The sequence below is a fragment of the Myodes glareolus genome, chromosome 18 (assembly GCF_982192425.1).
Source record: "Myodes glareolus chromosome 18, mMyoGla1.1, whole genome shotgun sequence".
NCBI classification, from domain to species: Eukaryota; Metazoa; Chordata; class Mammalia; order Rodentia; family Cricetidae; genus Myodes; species Myodes glareolus.
The window spans coordinates 34632137-34657396 of record NC_142043.1 but is presented as its reverse complement, the minus strand read 5'-3'; the positions used below and the strand labels follow the sequence as shown (position 1 = coordinate 34657396).

General features: G+C 39.9%; 1 protein-coding gene across 2 annotated transcripts in view; it reads left to right on the top strand.

Moving 5' to 3' along the window:
* Nucleotides 1–1558: 1558 nt before the first annotated feature.
* The window catches only part of Uggt1 (UDP-glucose glycoprotein glucosyltransferase 1), a 128151-nt gene continuing 104449 nt past the window's right edge, over nt 1559–25260 (top strand). For both annotated transcript variants that reach the window (XM_048430379.3, XM_048430378.3), the window contains exons 1-4: nt 1559–1780; nt 9966–10101; nt 14594–14676; nt 17834–17964. In XM_048430379.3, the coding sequence (XP_048286336.3) occupies nt 1723–1780; nt 9966–10101; nt 14594–14676; nt 17834–17964 (408 nt within the window). In that variant the 5' untranslated portion in view covers nt 1559–1722. The remainder of the gene's footprint in view (nt 1781–9965; nt 10102–14593; nt 14677–17833; nt 17965–25260) is intronic.

Sequence of the window (25260 nt, the reverse complement as noted above, 5' to 3'; positions counted from 1 at the left end):
GTCAACTTCAGGTGTCAGTTCTCAGGACACTATCCATTTTGGTTTCCTGAGAGTCTCTCGTAGTCTAAAACGCATCCATTCAGCAGCCAGCCTGGCTGGCCAGCAAGCCCCAGGGATCTGCTTGTCTCTAGCTCCATAGCATATCTGGCTTATTTTGTGAGTATGTATGTGTGCACACATACATGCACATGCTCAATCGACACTTAGTAACTGATTATTCGCCCCAGCCACTCCCTATTTATTGAGGTAGAATTCTTGAGAATTTGGAGCTCAATAATTCTGACTAGTTTAGCTAGCCACCTTGCCAGGGCAATTGGAACTCTGTGGGAATTGCTACCCCGAGTTATATTTCCCTGCCCCCATTTGAGGTGCTTATCTGCAAAGAATCTTAACTTCCCTCTGCTCCTGGAGTTGGATGAGGAAGTTTGAGTGCTCCCGATTATTCCTTGATCCCTGCTGGGGTCAGGTGACAGTCCCTACTGGGGACAGGTGAAGGAGTGTGATCAGTCCTTGACCCCTACTAGGGTCAGGTGAGAGTTCCTCCTTGGGTCAGGTGACAGTCCCTTCGCAGCCCCCTCCCCATTTGGTGCCATGGTATAAAAGCTAGCCCCAGCAGAACAATAGACAAGCTGCTGTTTCACCTCAACTCCCTGCTCTGAGGATTTCATTCAACCTGGACACCCTCTGCCGAGACTCGTGGTTCCAGACCGTGCTGGCGCGGTAGAACTCCAGTCTTTTTTTTTTTTTTCTTTCTTTTTTTTCTTTTTGATTTTTAAAGCAATCTCATTTTACATACCAATCCCAGTTCTCTCCCCTTCCATCCTCCTGCTCCCCCCACCTTCCCTGAACTCATCTTCAGATTTGGACAACAGCCACTTTATCCACTGAGCCATCTCCCCAGCCCATGCCTGGATTTTTTGTGCATTCTGGGCACTGAGCTCGGGTCAGCTTGGCAGCAAGAGCATGGACTTGTTTTTTCAGTTCTTTTTCCCCCCGGGTGGTTCTTGGGTCTTGGAAAGTGGTGATATAGATTCTTTATTCAGGGCTGAGAAGTCAACAATCACTTATTCTCAGCACTTTGACCAATTATGGGTCTTTGCATTAACTAATATCACACACTATGAAACAAATTTATAACCTTTTTTTCTTTCTGTGAGACAGGGTCTCTCTACGTAGTCCTGGCTGGCCTTGAACTCACAAAGATGCACTTGCCTTTGCCTCCTGAGTTTAACTGCACATTGATTTAACTTGAGGATAATAAATGATAAAAATCTGAAAAACAAAGGTTGAAATACCTATCTGCCAGCACCTTTGGGCAATACCCTGGAGATCAGCCACGTAGATTAGCCTCTACCCGATACTTTAGAAAGTAGAGGCTTTCCGGACTGTTCACCCGATCGACCCCGAGAGGGGCGTGGCCGGGAAAGGGGGCGTGGCCGGAAAGAGGGGCGAGGTTTCAGCTGGCAATATGGCGGCCGGAGGACGCTCTGGCAAACTCCAGCCCGCACTCTATAGCGGAAGTTGTCCTGCTTTCCCCTCTAGGAAGCGGAAGTGCAGGGGTGGCTGGCAACTGGGTTGCTGCTTTGAGAAGCCGGCTTGTGAGCAGCGGCGGGAAAGGCGCGTGTCGGCTTCTCACTGGCGCAGCCTCCACCGAGGTCGCCGCTGTCCCGCCCTACCCGGGCCTCGTTGCTGACACCGGAGTGGACGAAGTGCTGTCCGGGCATGGGCAGCGGGGGGGATGCGAACGCCTCAGCTGCCTCGGCTGCTCGGCGGGTGACAGGTACCTCGGGTGGCGTGGGGAGGCCTCGGAAATAGGAGAGGGGCCAGAGCGGGAGGCGACCGTGAGTTCGAGTCACCTTGATCTACCCCGACTCGGTTTCTCCTCCAGTGTTCTCTACGCTCCTCAAGTTGTCCCCAGCGGTCTTAGGTTCAATGCGCGGGGCGGCGGGCTCTCTCCAGCCGTCCTGACTCGGTTTGAAGTGTTAGGAGGAGAAAGTGCCCCCAGGAATTTAGACCAAGCCTGACCCTAAGTAGGTTGAGAACCAGCACTTTGGCTTGTCTCTGGAGAACGAGTTGATGTTTTTATAGGTTTCTGTTTTCCCTAAATGAAATCGGGTTAACCTCTTGGTTATCGTTTTCTGTGAGTGATAAATTGAAATAAAACTGGACGATCCGCTTCACTAATAAATCTGTGACCTGCAGAAGATACGCTTGCATCTCCAATACGTTAAGGACGTAAGCTCTTCTCATTGCTTGTCGGAACTCTCTTGTTCTGCATTTGTTGCCAGGTACGAGGAGAACGTTTTGTTTGTTCTGAGACCTGGGATCTGACCCTTAACCGTGCCTTGGAAATATCTGTGTACGTGCAAGCCTATTTTAGTATAAAGTGCTTTCTTTCCTAGAAATATCTTATACACTGGCAAACGCATGAAGACATATTTTTATTTGTTGCTTCCCCTCCCCCTTTTGGAGATAGAATCTCACGTAACCCAGACTAGCCTTGGAACTAGAGGCGAGGCGTCCATCACCGGACTTGATTGAAGACATTTTAAAGAGCTAGTTAAAACTACTGTACCAGATTGGAGCAGATTGGAGCCTTTTCACTTGGCTTGCTTCGCTGAAACTTTTCTAAATTAAAAATTTTATTTTATTTATGTAGTTTTTGTTCCTGTGTGTGCAGGACAACTTTGTGGAGTTCGTCCTCACCACCCACCTCTGTTGTGGGTTTCAGGGATCAAACTCAGGTCACCAGACTCGCATGACAAGAACCTTTACCCACTGAGCCATCTTGATAGAACTTCCTTTTAGAGAGAGAGAGAGAGAGAGAGAGGGGCAGAGACAGACAGAGTAAGAGTGAGAGTTTTGTCATGGTGAGTGTGTGGACATTGAGTCTGGAGATTGAACTCAGGTCATCAGGCTTGTGTAGCAAGTGCCTTTATCCATTGAGCCATCTCCCTGGCCTAAAACTTTATTAAAGGAAGTTAACAGCACTCTGTATAGTAGCAGGAGTCTTAGTGCACCTTTAGGTGGGAATGAATGGAGCTGTGGAGACTTTTCAGTTAGAACATCTTTGCAGGGATCTCCTTGTTCTCATTCAGATGAATAGTAACTGTTTGGAGTTGAAACCAAGTTTATGCGAGCCACAGCAGATGGTTATTAGGTGTATATTTGTCAAATTAATATCTTTGCACTTGGATTGGATGCTTCCTTGTTTTTCTTTCCTGCTGTTGAACATGTTGAAATCCAGTCGGTAGACTTGCAGTTCGCAGATTTTTTTTTTTTGCCTTTTTTTCTCTTTTTTTACAAGAGTTTGCTAACACTTCTTCTGTTTAAAAATGCTGAAGCAAGTAGCTAGGCCTGTGGAGGTACTTTCCTGTAATCCCAGCACTTGGGAGAGGCAGTAGGATTTGGAATTCAAGGTCATCCTCAGCCTGGTCTGTCCTGAAAGAGAAAGAAGGAATTTGGTGACATCTTAAGAATGAATCACCATCCTGCTCTGCTTTCCAGAAGTGAAAACATTTGCCATGCACACCTGTTACTTACAGTTTTTATATTGTTCTGTGGATCATCAAGCAAGCATTGGTTTAAGTGCTCTGGGAGCTCCCAGATGGTTGATAGTAGACTAGGCCTATAACTTGTTAGACTGTTTGCTGTTTGTCCATCATGCTGCCAGCATTGCTCCTTCTGTTGCCGTCTTCGGAATACTCATCTTTGTAAGCAACACTTACCACTAGGGTCAGAATGCTACTGGAGCTTATAAATTGAAAGCATCTTCAAACAAGTGAGAACTTCAGTGAAGTTCTTACCTGCTTGTTTCTCCGGACACATCTTTGCTTTGGTATCACTTGTGAGGTCAAGCGTGGGGTCAGGTTGGCAAAGGTGCTCTATAATGTATAGCTTTCATCTTGTTCCCATCTCCAGTGGTGCTGTACTTCACAAGGATATATCATTTCTCTATAAAATATTGCAAGGGAGAGCAGGAGCGGTGATGGCAGCAATTAAGATTATTTACTGTTCTGTCAGGGGACCTGAGTTCTGCCCTCTGCACCCACAACAGACAGCTTACAGCCCCCTGTAATGTAGTTAGTTCTGGGAGATCCGATGCTCTCTGGTACTTGGGCACCAGTGCACACATGATGTATATAAATGAGCACAGTCTCACATATATACATATAAGTAAAAATAAGAAATAATCTTTAAACTATTAAAAATAGTGCAAGAGTACCTCTGGGTATGTAGCTTCTCACTTTTATCCTTATTTTATTTTATCTTTTTAAACAAAGTAAACAAACTATCTTTTTTCATTTTACATACCAATCCCAGTTCCCACTCCCTCCCCTCTTCCCATTCCCTCCAGCTTCCCTCCTCTTATCCTCCTTACATTCTTGTCATTTTCCTGTTTTGCTTTTCCTTGTGTGTTTGGGAGGTGCATTCATCAGTGTGTGGAGGCCTGAGGTCACTGTTGAGATTCTTCCTCAGGGGACTGGAGAGATGGCCCAGTTGTTTAGAACACTGACAGCGCTTCCAGAAGACCCGACTCTGATTTCCAGCACCCACATGGTGGCTCACAATCATCTATAACTTCAGTTCTGAGGACTCTGACACCCTCTTCTGGCCTTCTCAGACACCAGGCACAAATGGTACACAGGCAGGCAGGCAGGCAAAGCACCAATACACATAAAAAAAATAAATCTTTAAAAAAAAATTCTTGGAAATAAAAATGAACAGATATATAAAAGAATCTTCCTTAGTTACGCTCTACTTTATTGAATTACCTTGTTTGTGTGTTTTTCGAGACAGGGTTTCACTTTTCACTATGTAACCCTGGCTGTCCAGAAACTCATTCTGTTGACCAGTGTGGCCTTGAACTCAGAGATCCTCCTGCCTCTGCTTCTGAGTACTGGGATTAAAGGCGTGTATTAGCACCACCTGACTTTAATTACTTTAAAAAAATGTTTTTAAGGTGGATCCTAAGAGGGACGCATGGATTGTCCTAGGAAGGGGAAATAGATAAGATCTCCTGGGTAATTGGGGGCAGGGAAGGGGTAGAGGGGAGGGAATGGGGGGTGATTGAGTTGGGGGAGAGGCGAGCAATGAAAGAGATACTTTGATTGAGGGAGCCATCATGGGATTAGAGAGAAACCTGGTGCTAGGGAAATTCCCAGGAACCCACAAGGATGGCCCCAGCAAAGACTCTAGCGATAGTGGAGAGGGTGCCTGAACTGCCCTTCTGTTACAGTTGACATGATGTGTGTAAAGCATTTGGAGTTTCATATCCTCTTTCACAGCTCCTGGCCACTCCTGCATTGAGTCCTTCCTCACCCCAAATACTTATCCTTTCTTGTTCTCTTTCTACATGTCATAATATACTCACATGCACATTTGTTCACATGTATACATATATTCATGTTAGGGAGGCTATGCAGGTTTTTTTTTTTCTGTCTGATTGTGTGACCTTAGTTAATATACATCCAAGCCCACCCATTTTCCTGAAAGCTTTGTGATTACATTTTGCTTTACAGCTGAATAGTATTCATATGTGTGTGTGTAAAATTTTCATTTTCCATCTATTGATGGACAGCTAGGTTGAGTCTGATTTTCTATATTGAATAAAGCAGCAGTAAACATGGGGGTACAAATATCTCTATGCCAGGGTATGGAGTACTCTAGATATATACCTAGGAGTGAAGTAGCTAGGTTATATGGTAGCTATACTTTTAATTTTTTGGGAAATCTCCAAATTGATTTCCAGAATGATTATATTAATTATATCCTTACTAATAGTGAATAAGGGTGTACATGGATGTTTTTCTCTCACTTGTCAGTTCCCAAATAATCACTCAGAGGCTTATATTAATTTTAAAAGCTTAGCCAATAATTCAGACTTATTACTAACTAGCACTTACATTTTAAATTAACCCATATTTCTTATTTATGCTCTGTCATGTGGTGGTACCTTATTAACATTGCATGTTCATCTCCTGCTTCCTCTGCTGGTGTCTCCTGACTCTGCCCTTCTCCTTCCCATCATCTTTAGTCTATACTTCCTGCCTGGCTACTGGCCAATCAGTGTTTTGTTAAATCAATTTGAGTGACAAATCTTTACAGTGTACAAGAGGATTGTTCCACAATATTTCCCCTTTTTTGTCTAATTAAAAAGGAAGGTTTTTAGCTTTAACATAGTAAGATTATATACAACAAAACAGTTATCAAGTAAGAATTACAATATCTAGACTGTTTTTGGCAAAATTAGAGAAGACCTTATGACTCAAATTTTGCATCTAATTTACCTTTTATTATAACAAAGGAAAATTGTAACTATTCAGTCTTCAACTCCAATAAAGATCTCAGAAAGGTGAAATGTTACCGAATGATAGGGACATCAGGCTTCCTGGACAGTCACCCTAGGTTCCTCTGCAGCATTGAGCCATCCAACTAGAATATCTGACAAACTTTTCTGTGAAGCAGGATTTTTGAAGGACTGTCCCACATTGTCTTAACAAAGTTCAGCAGTCACTTTCTTTTGTGTCCTGCTGGTCCAGTTTGGACAGTAATTGTCAGCAATTGAGGCAAAAACAGTTTTTGACCCATATGGCCAGCTTTCATCATAAAGAAAACCAACTCCATACAGAGTTTCTTTGATGCCCATCATCTCTGAAGTAGATTGGTGCTGCCAGGAGCAGACGTGTTGGAGTGGAGGCTGTTCTGGATGCAAAATTCAAAGGTAACTGTAATAGAAAATGTTGGATCATCTGGGCCATCTGTTCCCATCGAAGATTTTTCAGGGGGTCTTCCTTGATCAAACCTGATTTTTCTTAATCCAAAATGAATCCAGAGCCTCTCATTTCCTGTGGAAACAAAAGCATAGCCTCTCTTCCAAAGTAACATTTTTTTTTAACCTCTATTTTGAAGTCAAGACTTTTTTTTAAAAATATGTAGGTTGGTTTAATCCAGTAACATTTATTATCACATGTCTCTTAGCAGCTTTTGCTCCTTCCTTTGCAGTCAAACAATTCAAAGACAACACAATAACATATAGTATCCAGACTCTCTGTGTATTTTTCATTTTTACCTGGCTTTTTAAAATATTACTTTTACTGTTTCCTTAAAGACTTTTTTTTAAACTCTCTGTGACTTTCTATACCCATTTTCTTTCTTTTCCTTTTTTTTTTTTAAAGCCTATGCCATTGTTAAATGCACTGGAACCTTTTTAGAGTTTTTCTCCCTTGCCTGAATCTGTCTTTACTGCGTATCTCTTATCTTTTTCTGACCATATGAATCTTTATGCTGCTAAGTGATGAGGCTAGGACCAAAGCAGCAGCTTTGGAGGCTGACTCTACCCATCTTCCTGGTCTGTGAGAGCTTAGCATCATGGCAGAGGTACCAGCTGGAGCTGAGTTTACCACCTCAACCCTGTGGAGTTTTCTGAGTTCATGCCACTGCTGAGTAGTGTGCTACCCACTGCTCATAAATTCCATTTAAGTGGTAGCAGGACCTCTTAAAATTGCTGTCCATGCCACCACAAAGCAGGAAGCTGTGTCTCAAAGGAACTACATCTCTGCTCACCACCAACAAACAGCCCACCCAAGAAACTACTGCTACCAAAAACTGTTTGACTCTGTTCTTTTGTGTATTTAGAATCTTTTTTTGTAAAACCTCACTCAGGTTTTATGTGGAAATTCTTGCCAAACGTTTGGGTGCCATATGTAAACAGATGTTTTTCTTCTGCCCGCCAGTTCCCAAATAAAAACTCAGTGACTTATATTAATTATAAATGCTCAGCCAATAGCTCAGACTTATTACTAACTAGCTCTTACACTTTAAGTTAATCTGTAGTCCTTATTTAGCATGGCATGTTCATCTCCTGTTCCCTCTGCATCTGCCCAGTGTCTTCTGACTCTATCCTCCTTCCTATCATCCTTAGTCCTTTATTTACACCTGGAATGTTCAGGGTTTTGTTGTTTTGTTTGTGTATTTGTAGAGAAGTTGGCAGTGCTTCTAAAAGATACTTTTCTATTTCTATAATTTATTTTGTTTCAATTATTTTTCAGTCTTTATGCATTGTGTCAAGTAGGCTCTTAGCATAAATGGTATCAGTAAAAATGTAGATCCTGATCGGCTCACTCAATATCTTTATGTCCATCTCATTAATAGATTTTATAAGCAGTATCAAGGACTGGGTGTGACCAGGATGAGCCTGCCAGAGCCTAACGTTTAGAAGCACAGAATGTATAGTACTTTCCATCTTCTCATTCTCATGTGTCCCATCTAAAGTTAGATGCTGATTTTTGTTTTCTTCAATTTAGAAGAGATCTCATCTTGCCCATCTCATGTTGTTCAGGCTAACCTTAAACTCTAATCCTAATTTCACCCCAGCTTCCTGTGTAGCTAAGGGTGTATATAGACTTGAGTCACCTGACCTGGCTTTTCCTTTTCTTCTTGTGACACTGTGGTGGAATGGGCATCACGCTGTGCTAGGCAAGTGTTGTAGAATGAGGGTGCTGACCTGTCTATAGCTTGGTGGTGAATGTGTATGTCTGATTAAGGAAGTTCTGTTGGTAGGTTTCTAGCATGAGAACTGAGGTCAATCAAGACCTGAAGACGATTTCTGCAGGGGTTAGGATGCTGTCTCTGAGAATGTCAGTTTGCTTGGAGAGGCTGCTGATGGGAGTAAGGCAGCTCTGTGCTGCTTCCTGGGAACTTGGATTCCCTACTTTATAGATGGGAGCAGATGGTGTGAGACGTTACTGAAGTCTTTGCCCATTGTAGATCCAGTCTTTGAGTTCGTTACATTTGAAACTCACTACATTATTTCCTAGAGCTAGCAAAATGAAGAGCCATAAACTGGGTGGCTTCCGATCGTAGATTTCATTGTCTTCTAGTTTTTAGGCTACAAGTCCTCAGTTGAAGTGTGGCTGCAACATATTTCCTCCAAATCTACAAGGAGGAGGGACTTTTGCTTGCCTATTTCAGTCCCTAGGAGCATCAGACCCGCAGATACTGCTTGGTATAGTTGCAGTGCTTACTTCTCTCCTCACAGGTCCTCTCTCTGGGTCTGTTTATCCCTCTTCCTTCCTTAACTCTGGTCTCACTGGATTACTGTACTAATGACTGTCCTAATGACCAGAATTTTATCACCTTGTCTCCAAGTCAGTTTCTATTCTGAGGCAGAGGAATTATGATTGCAACATTCCCCAACCCTTTTTTTGTAGATTAGGATTCAGTCCATAGCACTACTGGTCATTCATATTTCTTCTGTCTTAGCTTTGTTTGTCCTCATACTTTATGAAGTTGCATATTTTATGAAGTGTGACTTCTGTATGTTATCACCCTTCAGGAATGGAACTGGCACCCTTGTAGGAAAGATTGTTGCCAACTTTCACTTCTTAGCTCTCCTTGTTCCAGGTACTCAGCATTGTCTTTTGGACCATCAAGGTGTTAAGTGCTGTCTGTTTCAGAAGCATTTGATTTCTATACCTGTAGTGGCATTTCAATTGTATTTTAATAAGTAAAGACTGCCTGAAGATCTGAGAGTAAAACAATCCCAGTGGCCAGCCTTACAGACCAGGTTATGCTAACACACACCTTTAATCTCAGTAGCCACAGTGACACGCACCCTTAATCCCAGTAACCACACTAGTTGCCATAGAAATTAGGTGGTGTCTGCCTTTAATCCCAGCCCTAGAGAGGAATGTAAGTTGGGGGAAGACAGCTCTCAGACACAGTCTCATTCTGAGATTCCAGGAGGCAGGATCGCCATTTCAGACTGAGGTCGGGGTAAGAGCCAGTGACTGACTGTTTTGCTTTTTGGATCTTCAGGTTGAACCCCAATTTTTATTGTCTTCTAGTTTTTATTGATTGTGCTTCATGTACCTTCATTCTTACTTTGTGTCCCTAAGTATTGTGTTGTTTTGTGTTTCCTTGTGAAATTTTAACATTACTTTCTCTTCTTTTTCCCTTTGTAGCGCTTTGTTACAACATGGGACTTATAATTGCACTGGCTTCACTGTGCCTGTTTTCCTTAGCAGAGGCCAGTTCCAAAGCCATTACAACCTCTCTGACCACAAAGTGGTTTTCTCCTCCACTGCTATTGGAAGCCAGGTAAGAAGATATTCTCTTCTGTATACTGGAATATTATAAACTTGGGGTCTGGTAGTAAATGAATACGCAGTAGTGAGCTTGTACTTTTCATTTGCACATGTTAAGTATCTCTTACAACACCCACTGTACTCTGTACAGTTTAAGGGCTCTGAGGACACAGACTCTGCAGCTGCACAGGACTGAGCCACAGGCAGGTCTAGGAACACTGCTCATAAGAACAAAATTCTAGGGTAAGAGAATAGGGGATGGAGGAGGAGGAAGGAGCTGCAGAAGCCACGGGTTTACTTATTGTTGTTGTTTTCTTTGAGACAGGGTTTCTCTGTCGCTTTAGAGCCTGTCCTGGAAACTAGCTCTTGTAGACCAGGTTGGGTTGAACTACAGAGATCCTCCTGCCTCTGCCTCCTGAGTGCTAGGATTAAAGGTGTGCACCACCACCACCCAGTTTGGGTTTACTTGTTTTAAGATGTTTCTGTTCTACATTGGAGTCTCCCAAATCTGGGTACTTCCTTAAATTTGGAGGTTCTTCTTATTATTTTTACTTATTTTTGTAGCAAGTTAGATCTTACTAATTTGTATTAACATCTATACACATTTATTTATTTATTTATTTATTTATTTATTTATTTTTGGTACGACATAGTATTCCCTGTGTCACTGTATTGGTCCTTGGCACTACATAAACTGTTAGGGTGAGGAGCACATGTCTGTAATCTCAGCATTTGAGAGGCAGGAGGATCAGGAGTTCAGGCTCATGCTTTGGTATATAGAGATCTCAAAATCAGTCTGGAATACATGAGACAGTGATATAAAAGAGTTGTCTTAGAGCTGGGAACGGTGAGGTATCTGTAACACCAGCTGGCTAGACAGAAGGGTGGAAAGTTATCCAGACACTATCTGAAAACATCACCTTCATCCAGCAGCAATAACAATAAAAGATGGGGCATATAACTCAGTGTTAGAACGATTGCTCCCCAGGCGTGAACTAGGTTCAGTCCTCAATGCCGCCCCTACCTCCTCAGAAACCATCATATCCAAAGCATGATGGCATTTACATGTAAATCCAGTACATGGAGGGGTTAAGGTCCCCTCCATGTGTATTTGAGGTCATACTGGGCTACATAATGATTCTGTATCATAAACAATCAGGGCATACTTTAATTATATAAAATAATTAAGTCTAAAGGTGATAAAATATACAATAAATTATTTTTTTAAATAATCATTTTTGTTGTTTTGTTTTAAAGACAGGGTCTCATGTATCCGGGACTTGCCTCACACTTACTGTGTAGCCAAGGATGACCTTGAACTTCTGGTCTTGCTTCCACCTACTCATTGTTGGATTATAGCCATGTGCTGTTGTGCCTAGTTTGTACGATATTGGGATAATGAACCCAGGATTTCATGCATACTAGGCAAGCACTCTTAACACTGGAGTTGCATCTCCAATCCCTAGAAGATTTTTGTGGTACATACCCATGGAGTTGAGAAAGCATGTCTAATACTGTCAGCTCTAATTCCTCAATCTTTGTTCCCTTTCTTTGATCACAGTTGAGTGTATAGGCTATGATGTTTGCATCATTAACTTCCTCATCACAAACATCTCACTGTTTCAAATTGTCTCTGACAGTTTGCCACTTTGAGTTGTTAACTTTTAGTCTCTTCTCCAGTAGGTGTTTGCTAACAGGTAGTCAACATAATAGGCCTTGTAGGCAACTCCAAAAGAAACCTATTTGTTTGTATTTGTATCACTCTGCAGTTATCTCTAGGGCAGTGGTTCTTAACCTCATTCTCTTCAGGGGAGGGGATCGAGTGACCATTGGAACAGTTATTTATGTTACAATTCATAACAGTAACAAAACTGTGGCAGTGAAAATAATTTTATGGTTGGAGGTCTCTACAACCTGAGGAACTGTATTAAAGGGTCACAGCATTAGGAAGGTTGAGAACCACTGTTCTGGAGCTAGCTGAGGCCACCATTCTTCCCTCCTGTCTATGATGATGAATTTCAGCACTGTCTCTGTGGATGAGGGTAAAGAGCTCTGTGTACCAGAGCACGTAGCTATTACAGACCTTGTTTTCCCTGCATCTAGCCCTAAGGGACTGAAAACATTCCTGTGTATATTTTTAGATTGTGCTTGATGATTATGAAGGGATTTTTAGCTTTGTGATTGCTCATGAAGTAATATGTGTAAATCTATGTCTATAATTTAGATATATATATTTATTTAACTCAAGTAAGTCTTGAATGTTTTGAGCAGCTATAGTTACTAATAGAAGTAGATATTAAAATGACCAAGGGATATGGAATGATAGTTATAAATCAAATCTACTTGACTTTAAATATTAACTTCTAGACTAAGGAAACAAGATTACCACCAGATTTGTAGATTCTGGAGGAAAATCGGGTTGCTTGTAGGGAGACACGTGCACACTCACTTTGTGTATAAGGCACACACACACACACAGAGTCTTGCTATGTAGAGATTAGGCTAACCTCTAACTTGTGATCCTCCTGCCTCTGCCTCCCAATAGTAATTATTGGGATTATAGGCATGAGCCACCAAGCCCAGCTAGCTCCTTTTTTATTTTTTTTCATAGATGAAAAACTTTAGCAAGTTCATAGCAGCTTCCTAATTTGGAAAGTGGTTGTAATCGAGGGTGGCTGTGGGGACTTACACTTGAGTGAGTATGCCAAGTGCATTGTCAGACGACAGACTGAGAATTTCTTTCTTATTTGTCTAGTCCTGTGTAAGACTTAGCTGATCGCCACAGTAATGCTAGAGATGTAGAATATGGCTGCCACATTTGTACTATCTGTTACACATTTAGCTGATTTTAAGTTTTGTTCTGGAGATGAACTTTGTATTATGACTTTTAAAAAGTATTTATCAATGAAAAAATGGTATATTTCTGTATACATGACTCATTTTAACAATGATTGGGGCTGTAAGTAGGTGCTTCTCCAGATTGTTGGAGACCCTAAGTTACACATCCAGCACCAAAGAGCAGAAAGACCAGTTTGAGTGCAGTAACTGATGTCACCCTCTTCCCTAGCTGAAATGCTTTATAGCAGATCCACAGGTACCTTACTCACTGGCATAGGAACACAAAGCTAAAAAGCCTAAGAGAACATCTAAAAAGCCAAGTTAGTTATACCTCACAAAAGATAGCAGTGTTCCTTGAATAATGTCTTCTATTATTCTCTTTTCTGCTGGATTATTTCAATGGATTTAGTTGTTTTCTTATGACTACTACAATCTTAGATCTCTGAATAGGATAAAAATAAGTGTCATGAAAATTGTTTATGATTATGTGAAAAGTATCTTTAGCCCGAGTGAGTCCTTGTTTTTTTTCTACCACTGGTGAGTATGTCATCTTCCCTTGAGTTCATGGATGTGTTCATTTGCATAGCCTGCCATCCTAGCCCCTGTTTCTGTAGAGTGTAAGCTATTCTAAGGTGAGTCTGGCTAGCGTTTATATTAGTTGCTAGACAGCCTAGAAAAACAAGACTCATGGAGGCACTAAATCTACTACATTAATAATAGTGGGTAATTTTTGAAGCCTGTTTTTAGAGAAGCTGCATTACCCGAAATTGTTTCTTATTTTCCCCTATCTCTGTGTTTAGCTGTGGAGTAGAGTGAGAGTTGTACACCCCAGTGTTGGCAAGTAATGGGCAAGTCTTCCTTTGGCTAGGTAAGCTGAGATCTAGCTCTGTGGTTTGCTTTAAGACAGCGAGAGATAACTACCACACTAGCACTTAGCTTCAAGTGATGATCAGCAGTTTACATGAATCATTTATTTGACCATTAAATGCATTTTGTTTCAGGAGCTTTAGACTTGAGTGAAGGAAATTCAGAAAGACTATTACTTTAGGATAATAGTGTAAAACTGAAAGGGATGTTAGTTCTTAGATTTGATTTGTTAGATGTGTACTAATTTTAAGCTAAGAAAATAGGTGATCTTGAAAATTTGGTTTTTTAGATGTTAAAAGATATGCCTTTATTCAAGAAAATTTTTAGGATTCATGTTTACTGTGGGAGAACCTTAAGCTAAACATCTTTGCTCTTTGTAAGATCTTTCAGAAAGGAAGTGGGCAGAACTATCACTAGAATGGCCATTTCCTAATTCTGCTTTCACTGCTGATGAGTTCTGCTAATGGGTTTCATAAGTCATTTATATATTAGGGCTTCCCTATTATAACATTTTTATTGTTCTAGGTTTTTAAAGAAATAACCGAGTGAACAAGTTATTAAACTGTTATTAATAGCTAATATGAAATAATAAAGCTTACTTTTCATTAAGATAATATACATTTTACATAAAGATGTATAATATATACATATGTTTGAATATATATGTATATATATAAATAAAATAAAAACCAAACTACAGGCATTTGGAAATGTAAATCCCTTTTTATTCTCCCTAGTAATATAGCTTGTGATGGAAGATTTTATTGTCTCATTGCTGATATCTCCCACTTTTCTCCCAGTGAGTTCTTAGCAGAAGACAGTCAAGAAAAATTTTGGAGTTTTATAGAAGCCAGTCAAAATATTGGATCATCTGATCATCACGGTAAAATTGAAGCAAATATTTGTTTGACTTTGTGTTCTGGGAAAATGTTAGAAAAAAATGGTCTCCTTTGTATAGTATATGTAACATGGCAGTTAATGGAAAATATTATTTTCTTTACTGACTAGAGTTGTCATGGTAGAAAGGTTGAACCCAGTGCATGGGAAACTTATACTATGCCACTGAGCTATTCCCAAACCCCTACTGACTTAGACCAATACATTTTTATTTCCCTTTTCAAGAAATGACGTCTTACTTTGTGACCAGGCTGATTAAAACAGTCCCACTGGTTCAGCCTCTTGAATAATTGGGGCTGTTGGCAGACATCACTGTGTGTAACCACAAATCATTATTTTTGTGTGTATGCAGTTTGTAACTTTGACTGCAAATAATGCCTTTCTTCCCATTGCTTTTGCTCTGTTGTGCTCTTTTGTTAATGTGCTTTGGCACTACTTAGCAAAAGTGCATTTTATTTTAGATCATTTAGTATTAACTTTATCTGATTCATTCTCTCTTCTTTTTGTTATGAACTAACTACACAACTGATCTCTTTGTGTTAAGTGTGTTATCATTAACTTAGTGCTACCTAGTATGTTTTCCATTGTGCCTGCTGACTGTGCTTGCTAATCACTGAATACTTGACTGTCAAGATGTCAAATTAAGATATATCTTGTAGGTCTGGAGAGATGGCTTAGCGGTTAAGAGCTCTTCCAGAGGTCCTGAGTTCAATTCCCAGCAACCACATGGTGGCTCACAACTATCTGTTATGAGATCTGGTGCCCTCTTCTGGTATGCAGGGATACATGTAGACAGAACACTGTATATTTTATATATATATATATATATATATATTATATTAATATATATACACACACACATATATAAATATAAATCTTTTTTTTAAAGTTGTATCTTGTACCACTCAGTTTTAGTTTATGTATCGCTCAGTTTTAGTTTATGGATGAACATTTTCTAACATAAAGGATGTAATATAGGTTGCAGGCATTGCTAGTCAAAGATGCTAATAGGGAAGTATAGTGATGTTCTGGACAGGGATGAACCACATGCATGAGAGTGGTGTCATAGAATGTCACCCAGTGAGTGACCTTATTTGTCTTATTTGTGTATTTTATTGATTTACACAGGGACAAAGTCACCCAATAGTGTATTGCTATGGCCATATCCTCCCTCAGTGACATATGACGGTCATTAAAATGTTGAACATTAAGCTTAGACAAGTGTCAATTATTACTGGCGTAGTTGGAATACTACTATTGGTATTGTAGTATTGGTTGGAAACGACTATTGTTAAGTTAAATGTATTCAGTTACTTTTAAACTTTTGTTAAAATAGCATTTTAATAGTCATCTGAATCTTGTGATGGAAATGCGTGCAGATTTTGATCAACCATCTATAAGTTTTAGTCATGTGAGTTAGAGTGAAGTAGAATTGTTTATAACAAATTATCTCACAGAATTGGAGACATGGCTCAGTGATTAAGAGTGTGGATGATTTTCAGATGACTTTGATTCCCAGATGAGTTTGATTCCCAGCTCCCATATCCAGCAGTTCACAACTGCCTGTAGCTCCAGCTCCAAGGGGATCTGATGCTTCTGGCTCTGAGGGCAGTCATGTGTATGTACCAACACACAAACAAACACATAATTAAAAATAATAAGATAAATCTTAAAGAATTTTATGATTTCATGTAATGAATTTATTAATAAGGGTTTTAGCTAAAACTTCAAGTCTTAACATTTAAAATGAAATTTCAATAAAAATGATACATGTTCTTGGTTAATATTACAGGGATGTAAATTCTTAGAAGTGATTATTAAAGCATGCTAAATATTATTCATAGTTCTGCCATCTAAAGATTGACATTATTAATTTCTGGGACCATTTGAGTTATTACTTTCTGTTTTTTTCCATGTAAGATAATGCTAATGTGATATGGAATCTTTTATATTCTGCTTTTAAAAATGTAAATATTGTAGTCAAAGCTAAATAAGGGAAATAACTCAGTGGATAAAGCACTTAATGTGCAAGCAGGAGGACCAGTGTCAGATCCAAGAACCATACACAAGCTAGGCAGATGTGCTAGTCACCAGGCAGAGAAAGGGTGTGCCTGGACTAAGCTGGCTGGTAGGTTAGCTGCAGTCGGCAAGCTCCGGGCTCAGTGAGAGAGATCAAGGAAGACGTTTGCTATAAATTTTGGGGCTACATACACATGTAGGCATGTTCATGTCCATTTGACACAAGTGTGTTCATGCACATACATCTGTGTACACCACACTCACACATGCCAAAGTTAATATTTTTTCTATTGAAGATTTTATTTTTTGAATAACTCCTGGAACTCATACTGTAGTCAAAGCTAAATAAAAAGTTGGATATTCCTTCTTGTCTCTGTTTCTTGTATTTTTGTGCTTGCTTTTAAAAGCCATTTAACATTTATTTGGTAGTGATTTTTTTGTTTTGTTTTTTGACAGCACACACACATATCACAGTCTGGCAAAAACCGACTGCTTGCTATGTAACAAGTTTTGTACTTTTGCTTTTCCTTTACTGGAGGGGTTATTGATGCTAGCACACAGATGTCTTTTCCTTCTAAATAATTTTGCCTAGCTAGCTTTTTTGTTTAAATACTTACCATCACATTTTATGATACTATCAATATCCTTTAATATTTTGTTGCATTCCTTAGTGCTTTATTAGTTATTTTAGTAGAGAGCACATCTAGGATCTGAGAGTACAAAGATAGACGCCATTGCCTCTGTCTGTGGGTGCCCAGAGTCAGTGAGTCAGTACTTCAGGAAGTGATGTGGTAGACAGATCTTCTTGGACCTCAGCAGTGATGCAACTGTTCTCTAGAAGCGTAGTGTAAATTTAACTTTACTGAGTGAATGATTTCGTAGCTGAATTCCTCCAGGAGCAAGCCATCTGAAGAGTAGAAAAGTAGCAGTCCAGGCAAGCAGAATGGCTTAGAGGAAGGAGAGGAGTGTCCATTTGTATTGTGGACCTCTGGTAATTTTAGTCACTTGACAGAAGTTCAGGTGGGAACAGTTCATCATCTGTGTTTGTCTTGTGCTTTGTGAACTGTCTATATTTGGTTACCTACAGTCATGCAATTGTTCTGGTTAATGTGCTTTTTTGACAGACACTGATCATTCCTATTATAATGCGATATTGGAAGCTGCGTTTCAATTTCTGTCACCTTTGCAGCAGAATTTGTTGAAATTTTGTCTCTCTCTTCGTTCCTACTCAGCCTCAGTTCAAGCCTTCCAGCAGGTAACAAAACATCATTGTATCTAGAAGACAGCATTTTATAGGCTTTGTGACATGGTGATTCAGTTGATTGTAGTTCTCTTGGGATTGATTTATAGTTACCACTTTCTTTGCCTGATATTTTCTTGGATTTATGGTTAGCTTTTAAATAATGAACAAAGCTGATGTTTTTAAATCACTAAAGTCTTTTCGTCACAAATGTTTGCCTCTGTCCCTGGTTTGGGGATAGAGCAGGGTCTTGGACACGCCAGGCAAATAAATAAATTCTACTGCTGAGCCACATCTTTTTACCAGTCACAGTATATTTGTTTTTATTTTTCTTGCACTGGGGTTGGACTTGGGTATGAAAATTTTTAAGAAATGATTTACACTGGTTTTCATGTGAGAAATGAAAAGAATATTGTTTCAGGAAAGTGACAGCCAGATGCTGTTATCCTACGCAGTCTGGAAAATGTAATTTTGCTAAGCCAGTGAACCTGAATCTGATCACAACCTTTGAATCTAAAAACAGGAGACAAGAGACAGGCAACACTGAGGGATTATAGTCTAAAACATCTAGGATTAGAGAAATATTTTAGTAAAGTGATCTGGGATCTTCTGTGGATAAACGAAAACTAAAAGAGAAAGAGTTTTCAGAATGTCATTGCAGGAATCGTATTTGGATTTTGAAAGGGGAACATAAGAGAAAATCAGATGTGTTTATAGCAACTAGACATTTGTATGAAAGAAATGTTAATTGTAAAACCATCCTGTATTATAACACAAAACAGATACAGAAAAGCACTCACAACAGACAAATCATACAATGAGTTAGTGTGAAGTGAGCACCTTAGTGACTTTCACCACGCTAAGAAGTGATTTTCACTTGCTACTTTGAAGTCCTCCCTGTGCTGTTTCAGTTGTAGCCACCTTTTGTCCTCCAAAAGAAGCCGTGCTGCCACTTCTGTCAGAATCGTCTCCCGAAGTTTTGTTTTTCAGTTGTTTTATTCCCCAAGAATGCATCTGTACCCAATAGAGTTTAATTTTGTCCTGTGTTAGAAAATTTTAAAAATCTGGGAGAGTGTCTCTTAATTGTTTTTGTTGTTTGGTTTGTTTTTTGAAACTGTTATTCTTTGTAGCATGGGCTACCTTTGAATTCTCCATCTTCCTTCTCAAGTGTCTGGATTGTAGATGTGTATTGCTGTCCCTAGCTCCTCTTTTCCTTTTCTATTGTATCCCGTGGGCTGCATCATACTTTTGCTGCTCTCAGTTTTGTTGAGCACATATTTATGGTGCAGTTTAGCTTACTCTTCTATCTGCTGTTTTCTATAATCAGGAGCTGGGTCTAGAGAGGCGCAATCACAACCCCATCTCCTTCCTTAGACAAGTCTGCTGCAGTGCTGTGGTCACTCATTAGGGGCTCATGTGTCGGTTTGCTTTGCTTTTCCTCTTTTCCTCCTGCTCCTCCCAGATCCCCCAAGTTCCCTGCCCATCCAGCTTCATGTTCTCTCTCTCAAAAGAAAACAACAAGCAAATAAACAAATGAAAAACAACAGGAAAAACACCAACCTGACCACTTCACAAAAGCTAGAAAGTCAAAACAAACTATAAAAAATAATCAGTTATGACAAAGTATCCAAACAAAGCAAAAAGCCAACAAAAAAAACCCATGGAGTTTGTTTTGTGTTTTCCAACTACTCCTGGACATTGGGGGTACTCTGAGTATGGAAATATACCCAGTTATACTGCACTGGAGAAAGATGGTTTTCCCTTTCCTAGCAGATATCAGTTGCAAATAGATTCTTGGTTAGGGTGGAATTTTGTGTCCACTTCCCCTTCTCAGTGCTGGGATTTTGTGTAGTTTGAACCTGTGCGGGTCTTGTGCATGCTGTTTAGTCTCTGAGTTCAGATGCTTATCAGTTTGGAAGACCCTGTTACCTTGGTGTTATCCACCACCTCTGCCTCTTCTGCATAGATCCTTGAGCCTTGAGGGGAGGGGTTTGATAAAGATACCCCATTTAGAGCTGAGTGCTCGGGAACCTCTCATTCTGTGTGTTATCTACTTGTGGATCTTGTTGTTAGTTACCTGCTGCAGGAAGCAGCTTCTGATGAGGACTGAGTGGGTGATGCTCTGCTCTAGGGTTATAGCAGTACATCATGAGAAGTAATTTTATTCCTATGTTCCTTTAGTGGAATAATTGTAATATGTTTTCCCCTAGGCCCGTGACCTATCTAGTCTCAGGTTCTGGCCACTACAGCATTGTCTTGTATGGGTTCCATTTCATCAAGTGAGCCTTAAATCCAATCAAAAAGTGGTTGGTTATTCTCATAACACTTTTCATTATTACACCAGTATATCTTGCAGACATTTCTTTGTTGAAGGTTGTGGGGTTTGTAGGTGGGTGAAATGGATGATTTATTTTCTTCTCCAGTAGCATGCAAAGTACCTTCAGTACCATGAACACTAGTCATAAGAGTGAAGCTCCCTAGTTCAATTTCTTCGTGTTTGATGACCTAAGTAAGTCATGTCTTTAGCAATAAAACCTAACTCCAGGTTATGGAGAGTAGCCAATAACCTTGGTGTGATGTTGGTAGGGGATGTCTATGGGACTCCTATGGCCAGCAATTTACTAAGATGTAACCCATTCCTGGCGCTGGAGGTTTTACTTGGTGGCATAAGATGTCTAGTTGGCACATGTCTCTCTCATTATATAGTGACTTCACTTAAATTTCTTTTATATATGTATATATTTTAGGAGCTTTTATAATAGTCGGTTTGCATAGAGCTTTACAAAAGACCTGTAGTGTTAGTTGTCCCTTCCTGTATTTCCTCCTTTACTTTGCCCTCTCCTCATTTAACTCTATTCTAGTTTCCCTTTATCTCTTTATAACACTGTATTCTATTTCCTCTTCCTTAGAAGATCTGCATCTCCTGCAGGTCCCTTAGTGATTACCTAAGTTCTGTGGTTATTAGGATTGAAACATAAATACCTAAAGCTTGAATGCTAACATAAAAGAGAAAACCTGCATTTTTGTTGTTGTTGTTTTTTGTTTTTGGAGTCTGGGTTACCTCACTCAGGACAATTGCTTCTAGCTCCATCCATTTATCTGCAAATTTCATAATTTCATTTTTCTTAACAGCTGAATGATACTGCAGTGTGTAAATGTACTATATTTTTATTATCCAGTGATCAATTGATGGACATCTAAGCTGTTTTTAATTTCTGACTATTATGAATAGAGCAGCAATGCACATGTATGAGCAAGTATGTCTTAGAATGTAAAGTCCTTTGGGTATATTCCCAAGAGTGGTACAGCTTGATCTCAAGGTAGTTTTCCAGCTTCCTGAAGAACTACCACACTGATTTCCTTAGTGGCTATACCAGGTTGCACTCTACCAGTAAAGGATAAGTTCCCCTTATCTGCATCCTCACCAGCATGTGCTGTCATTTGTTTTATTGATCTTGGCCATCTGGCCGTAATCTCAGAGTAGATTTTATCTTTCCCTGATGTCTAAGGATGTTGAACATTTTTAAAGGTTTCTCGGCTGTTTGTGTTTCATCTTTTGACAATTGTTTAGTTCCATATTCCCTCCCCCCCCCTTTTTTTAATGTTTTTTCAAGATAGGGTCTCATTCTGTGGCTCTGACTGTCCTGGAACTCACTGTGTAGACCACCCTGGCCTTGAACTCACAGAAACCCACCTGCCTCTGCCTCCTGAGTGCTGGGATGAAAGGTGTGCGCCTCTTTGCTAGCTTTATATTCCATTTTAAAATTGGGTTTTTTTTTTTTTTGATGTTCAGTTTTTTTTTAAGATCTTTATATATTCTAGATACTACCCTTTATCAGATAAACTTGATAAAGATTTTTTTCTCATTCTGTAGACAGCCACTTTGCTCTCATTTGATGGTGTCCCTTGTCAGTGTCTTAAAGTTTTTATTTTATTTATTTATTTATTTATTTTTGTCAAAATATTTATTTATTTATTACCTATACAATATTCTGTCTGTGTGTATGTCTGCAGGCCAGAAGAGGGCACCAGACCCCATTTCAGATGGTTGTGAGCCACCATGTGGTTACTGGGAATTGAACTCAGGACCTTTGGAAGAGCAGGCAATGCTCTTAACCTCTGAGCCATCTCTCCAGCCCCCTTAAAGTTTTTATTATACAAGTCTTTCACTGCTTCATTGGAGTTACCCCAAGTTATGTGGCTTTTTCTTTTCTTTTCTTTTCTTTTTTTCTTTTCCTTTCCTTTCCTTTCCTTTTCTTTTTTTCTTTTCCTTTCCTTTTCTTCTCCTTCCTTCCTTCTTTCCTTCCTTCCTTCCTTCCTTCCTTCCTTCCTTCCTTCCTTCCTTCCTTCCTTCCCTCCCTCCCTCCCTCCCTCCTTCTTTCCAACCTTTTTTCTTCTTTCTTTTCTGATAGAGGGTGTGTAGTCCTTGCTTTCCTGGAACTCACTCTATAGATCAGACTGGCCTTAAACTCAGAGATCTGCCTACCTTTGCCATCCAAGTGCTGGGATTAAAGGCATGTACCCGGCTTGATGTCTATTCTTGATGGTGAGGCATGTTTCTTGGATTTAGCAAAAAGATGGAACCTGTTTTCTAATCCAGTCTATACTTTGTATATTTTTATTGGAGAGTTGAGACCATTGATTGTGGAGTTATTTGTAAAAACGAGGGCCAGTAGAGTAATGATTCGTGGAAATCTGATTCAGTATGACTCCAGTGTCTGGTTTTAGGCTAAACTTCTAAGTTTGACATCAGGGAGTTTATTTTAGGCATAATTTAGCACAATACAATTTTGGAAAAAAAAGTTTTCTAATGACAGTTAACTCAATCCCATGGTGCACAATAAAACTTAAGGCATGACTATATTGAAAACTCTGCAAAATACTTGTGACCTCTACCATAAAGATGGGTTCTATAGCCTGCAGGTTTAGGGGAGGATTTGGGGTGGTCTTGGTTATACAGACAGTGTAGAGTACCAAGCTAAAGCACATGTGACATCTCTCAGAAGGGTGGGCTCTATTGACTGAGAATGCTTAGGATAAAGATCTAGGGAGAATGACTGGGAAAAACTTAAGAGTCTAGGGGAATCAAGGCTGTTAATTATATTCATTCATAGCCTTCTGTGTGGAAAACAGGTTATGTATATCTCCCTTGAAGAGTCAACCTTGGTGTTTAACATTCCTGGTTTCCCTAGTGAGCACGAGGACCTTGTATAATCAATTTGTATCAATACAATGATATTGAGAGTTATAAATGAGGAATGTTTATTGATTCCATTTATCTATTGATTCCATGTCCCCACCCCTTGATTTATTGTTCTGGGATATTTATTTCTTGTGTCTTCTTGCGTGTGGTTAACCTCTTCAGACTAACCCTTTCCTTTTAGTGTCTTTTGTAGAACTGAGTTGGTAGATAAAAATTACTTTAAAATTGGTTTTATTGTGGAATGTTTTTCTTTTTTCATAGATTGTGATTGATAGTTTTTCTGGGTATAGTAGTCTGGGCTAGCATGTGAGAGATTACCTACAGAATTGTGAGTGCTTTTACCTCAGAAGGCTACATAGAAAATTCTTAAACAGCAAGGGATGATGGCTTCCCCAAGCTACATAGATGAAATCCTCTATCCCCAACCTTCCCTACACTAGCCTTACCCAAGGTCATGTGCAGTTGGGGCAGAGTTGTACACAGAAGTGGTAAGGAATGGCTGAATACTCAGGTAAGAGTCTTAGGAGCTTCCCCATACCTTTATGATGGGTTATAAACAGTCAACAAGCACAGCTGGGATGATCTTTTGTAGGCGGCACAGTTGAATGTTGTACAATGGCAGTTTAACTTGGAGGGTAGTCCTGGACAACATCATCTGAACTGTTGTTTTTAAGTATACAGTTCAATGATCTTAAGTATATTTATTTTTCTTCAGAATTTTCTTGGATTTTTGAGACAAGATGTCTTTTGTAGCCCATCCTGGCTGCAGTAGTTTGAATGAGAATGGCCCTCATAGGCTCATATGTTTGAATATTTGATCCCCAGTTGGTAGAAGTGTTTGGGAGGGAGTAGGGGTTATAGCCTCATTGAAGGAAGTGTGTCATCGGGGGTGAACTTTGAGGTGTCCTAAGACTCCTACCATTTCCCATTAGTTCTCTCTGTCTATTGCTTGTGGACCAAGGTATGAACTCTTAGCTGTTGTGCCAATCATGCCTTTGCTCTGCCATATGGGTTCCAACCCTCTGAAACCATAAGCCTAATTAAGCACTTTTTAAAATAAATTACCTTGGTTGTGGTGTTTTTTATAGAAATGCAAAATTAATACAATGGCCTTGAACTTGGTTGGCTGTGCAGCTGCAACTAAGCTTGGCCTCTTTCTGCCTCACCTCCTCTTCTCTAGCGGATTTACCTTGTGTCCTCCATCATGCTTGCACTTCAGAGCTTTCTCGTATTGTGAAGCTGGATCTCCATACAGAACTCTACAGAATGTTAATTCTCTTTATTTCCCTTTTTCCCTTACCACCCTTAGGAACCAGAATTCTGCTTTTTACCTCTCTGATTGTACCCATTGTAGGTACCTCTCATATGAGTGCAATCTTACAATGTTTGCCCTTTCCTGTTTGTTTTATGAAGGACAATTATTAATATCCATCCATGTGTAGCATGTACTAGGTTCTCACTTTTATTTTTTGCTTACTAATATTCCATTGTGTGTGTATATCATGTTCTGTTTATTCATTCTTTTCCTAGCTGACAGTTGGGTTGCTTCTACCACTTGGCTCGTATCAATAGCCCAACTGTAGAGAACTGGCATCTGTGTGTCTGGTTGGGTTTCTGTTTCAGTTCTTTTGCCTTTGTATGTAAGTGTGATTCATGGATCATATGGCAATTCTGTGTTTAACCTTTTATTGTTAGGGATTAAACCCAGAACTTTGCACATGTAAGCAGATACTCTGGTTGAACTACATCCCTAGGCCCCTGTATTTATAATTTTAGTGAAGCACTGAGCTGTTTTATACAGTGACTGCCCCATTTTTACTTCCCACTCATAATGTACAAGGGTTCTAAATTCTCTATATATTCCTCAACAGTTCCTTATTTTTATATTGGACACTGATGGGTGAGTTGTGGTCTCACATTTTGGTTCTTCTATTTCTTTCCCTTTTTTCTTTGTTTTCTTTTTTCTTTTGAAACATAGGTTCAGTTATGTAGCCAAACCATCTTGGAACTCTAGATGTCCTGCCTCAGCCACCCAAGTGATGGTATAACAGGCTTCCACCACCGTATCTGGTTTCTAGTCTTTGTTGTTGTTTTTTCTGTGTTCTCTG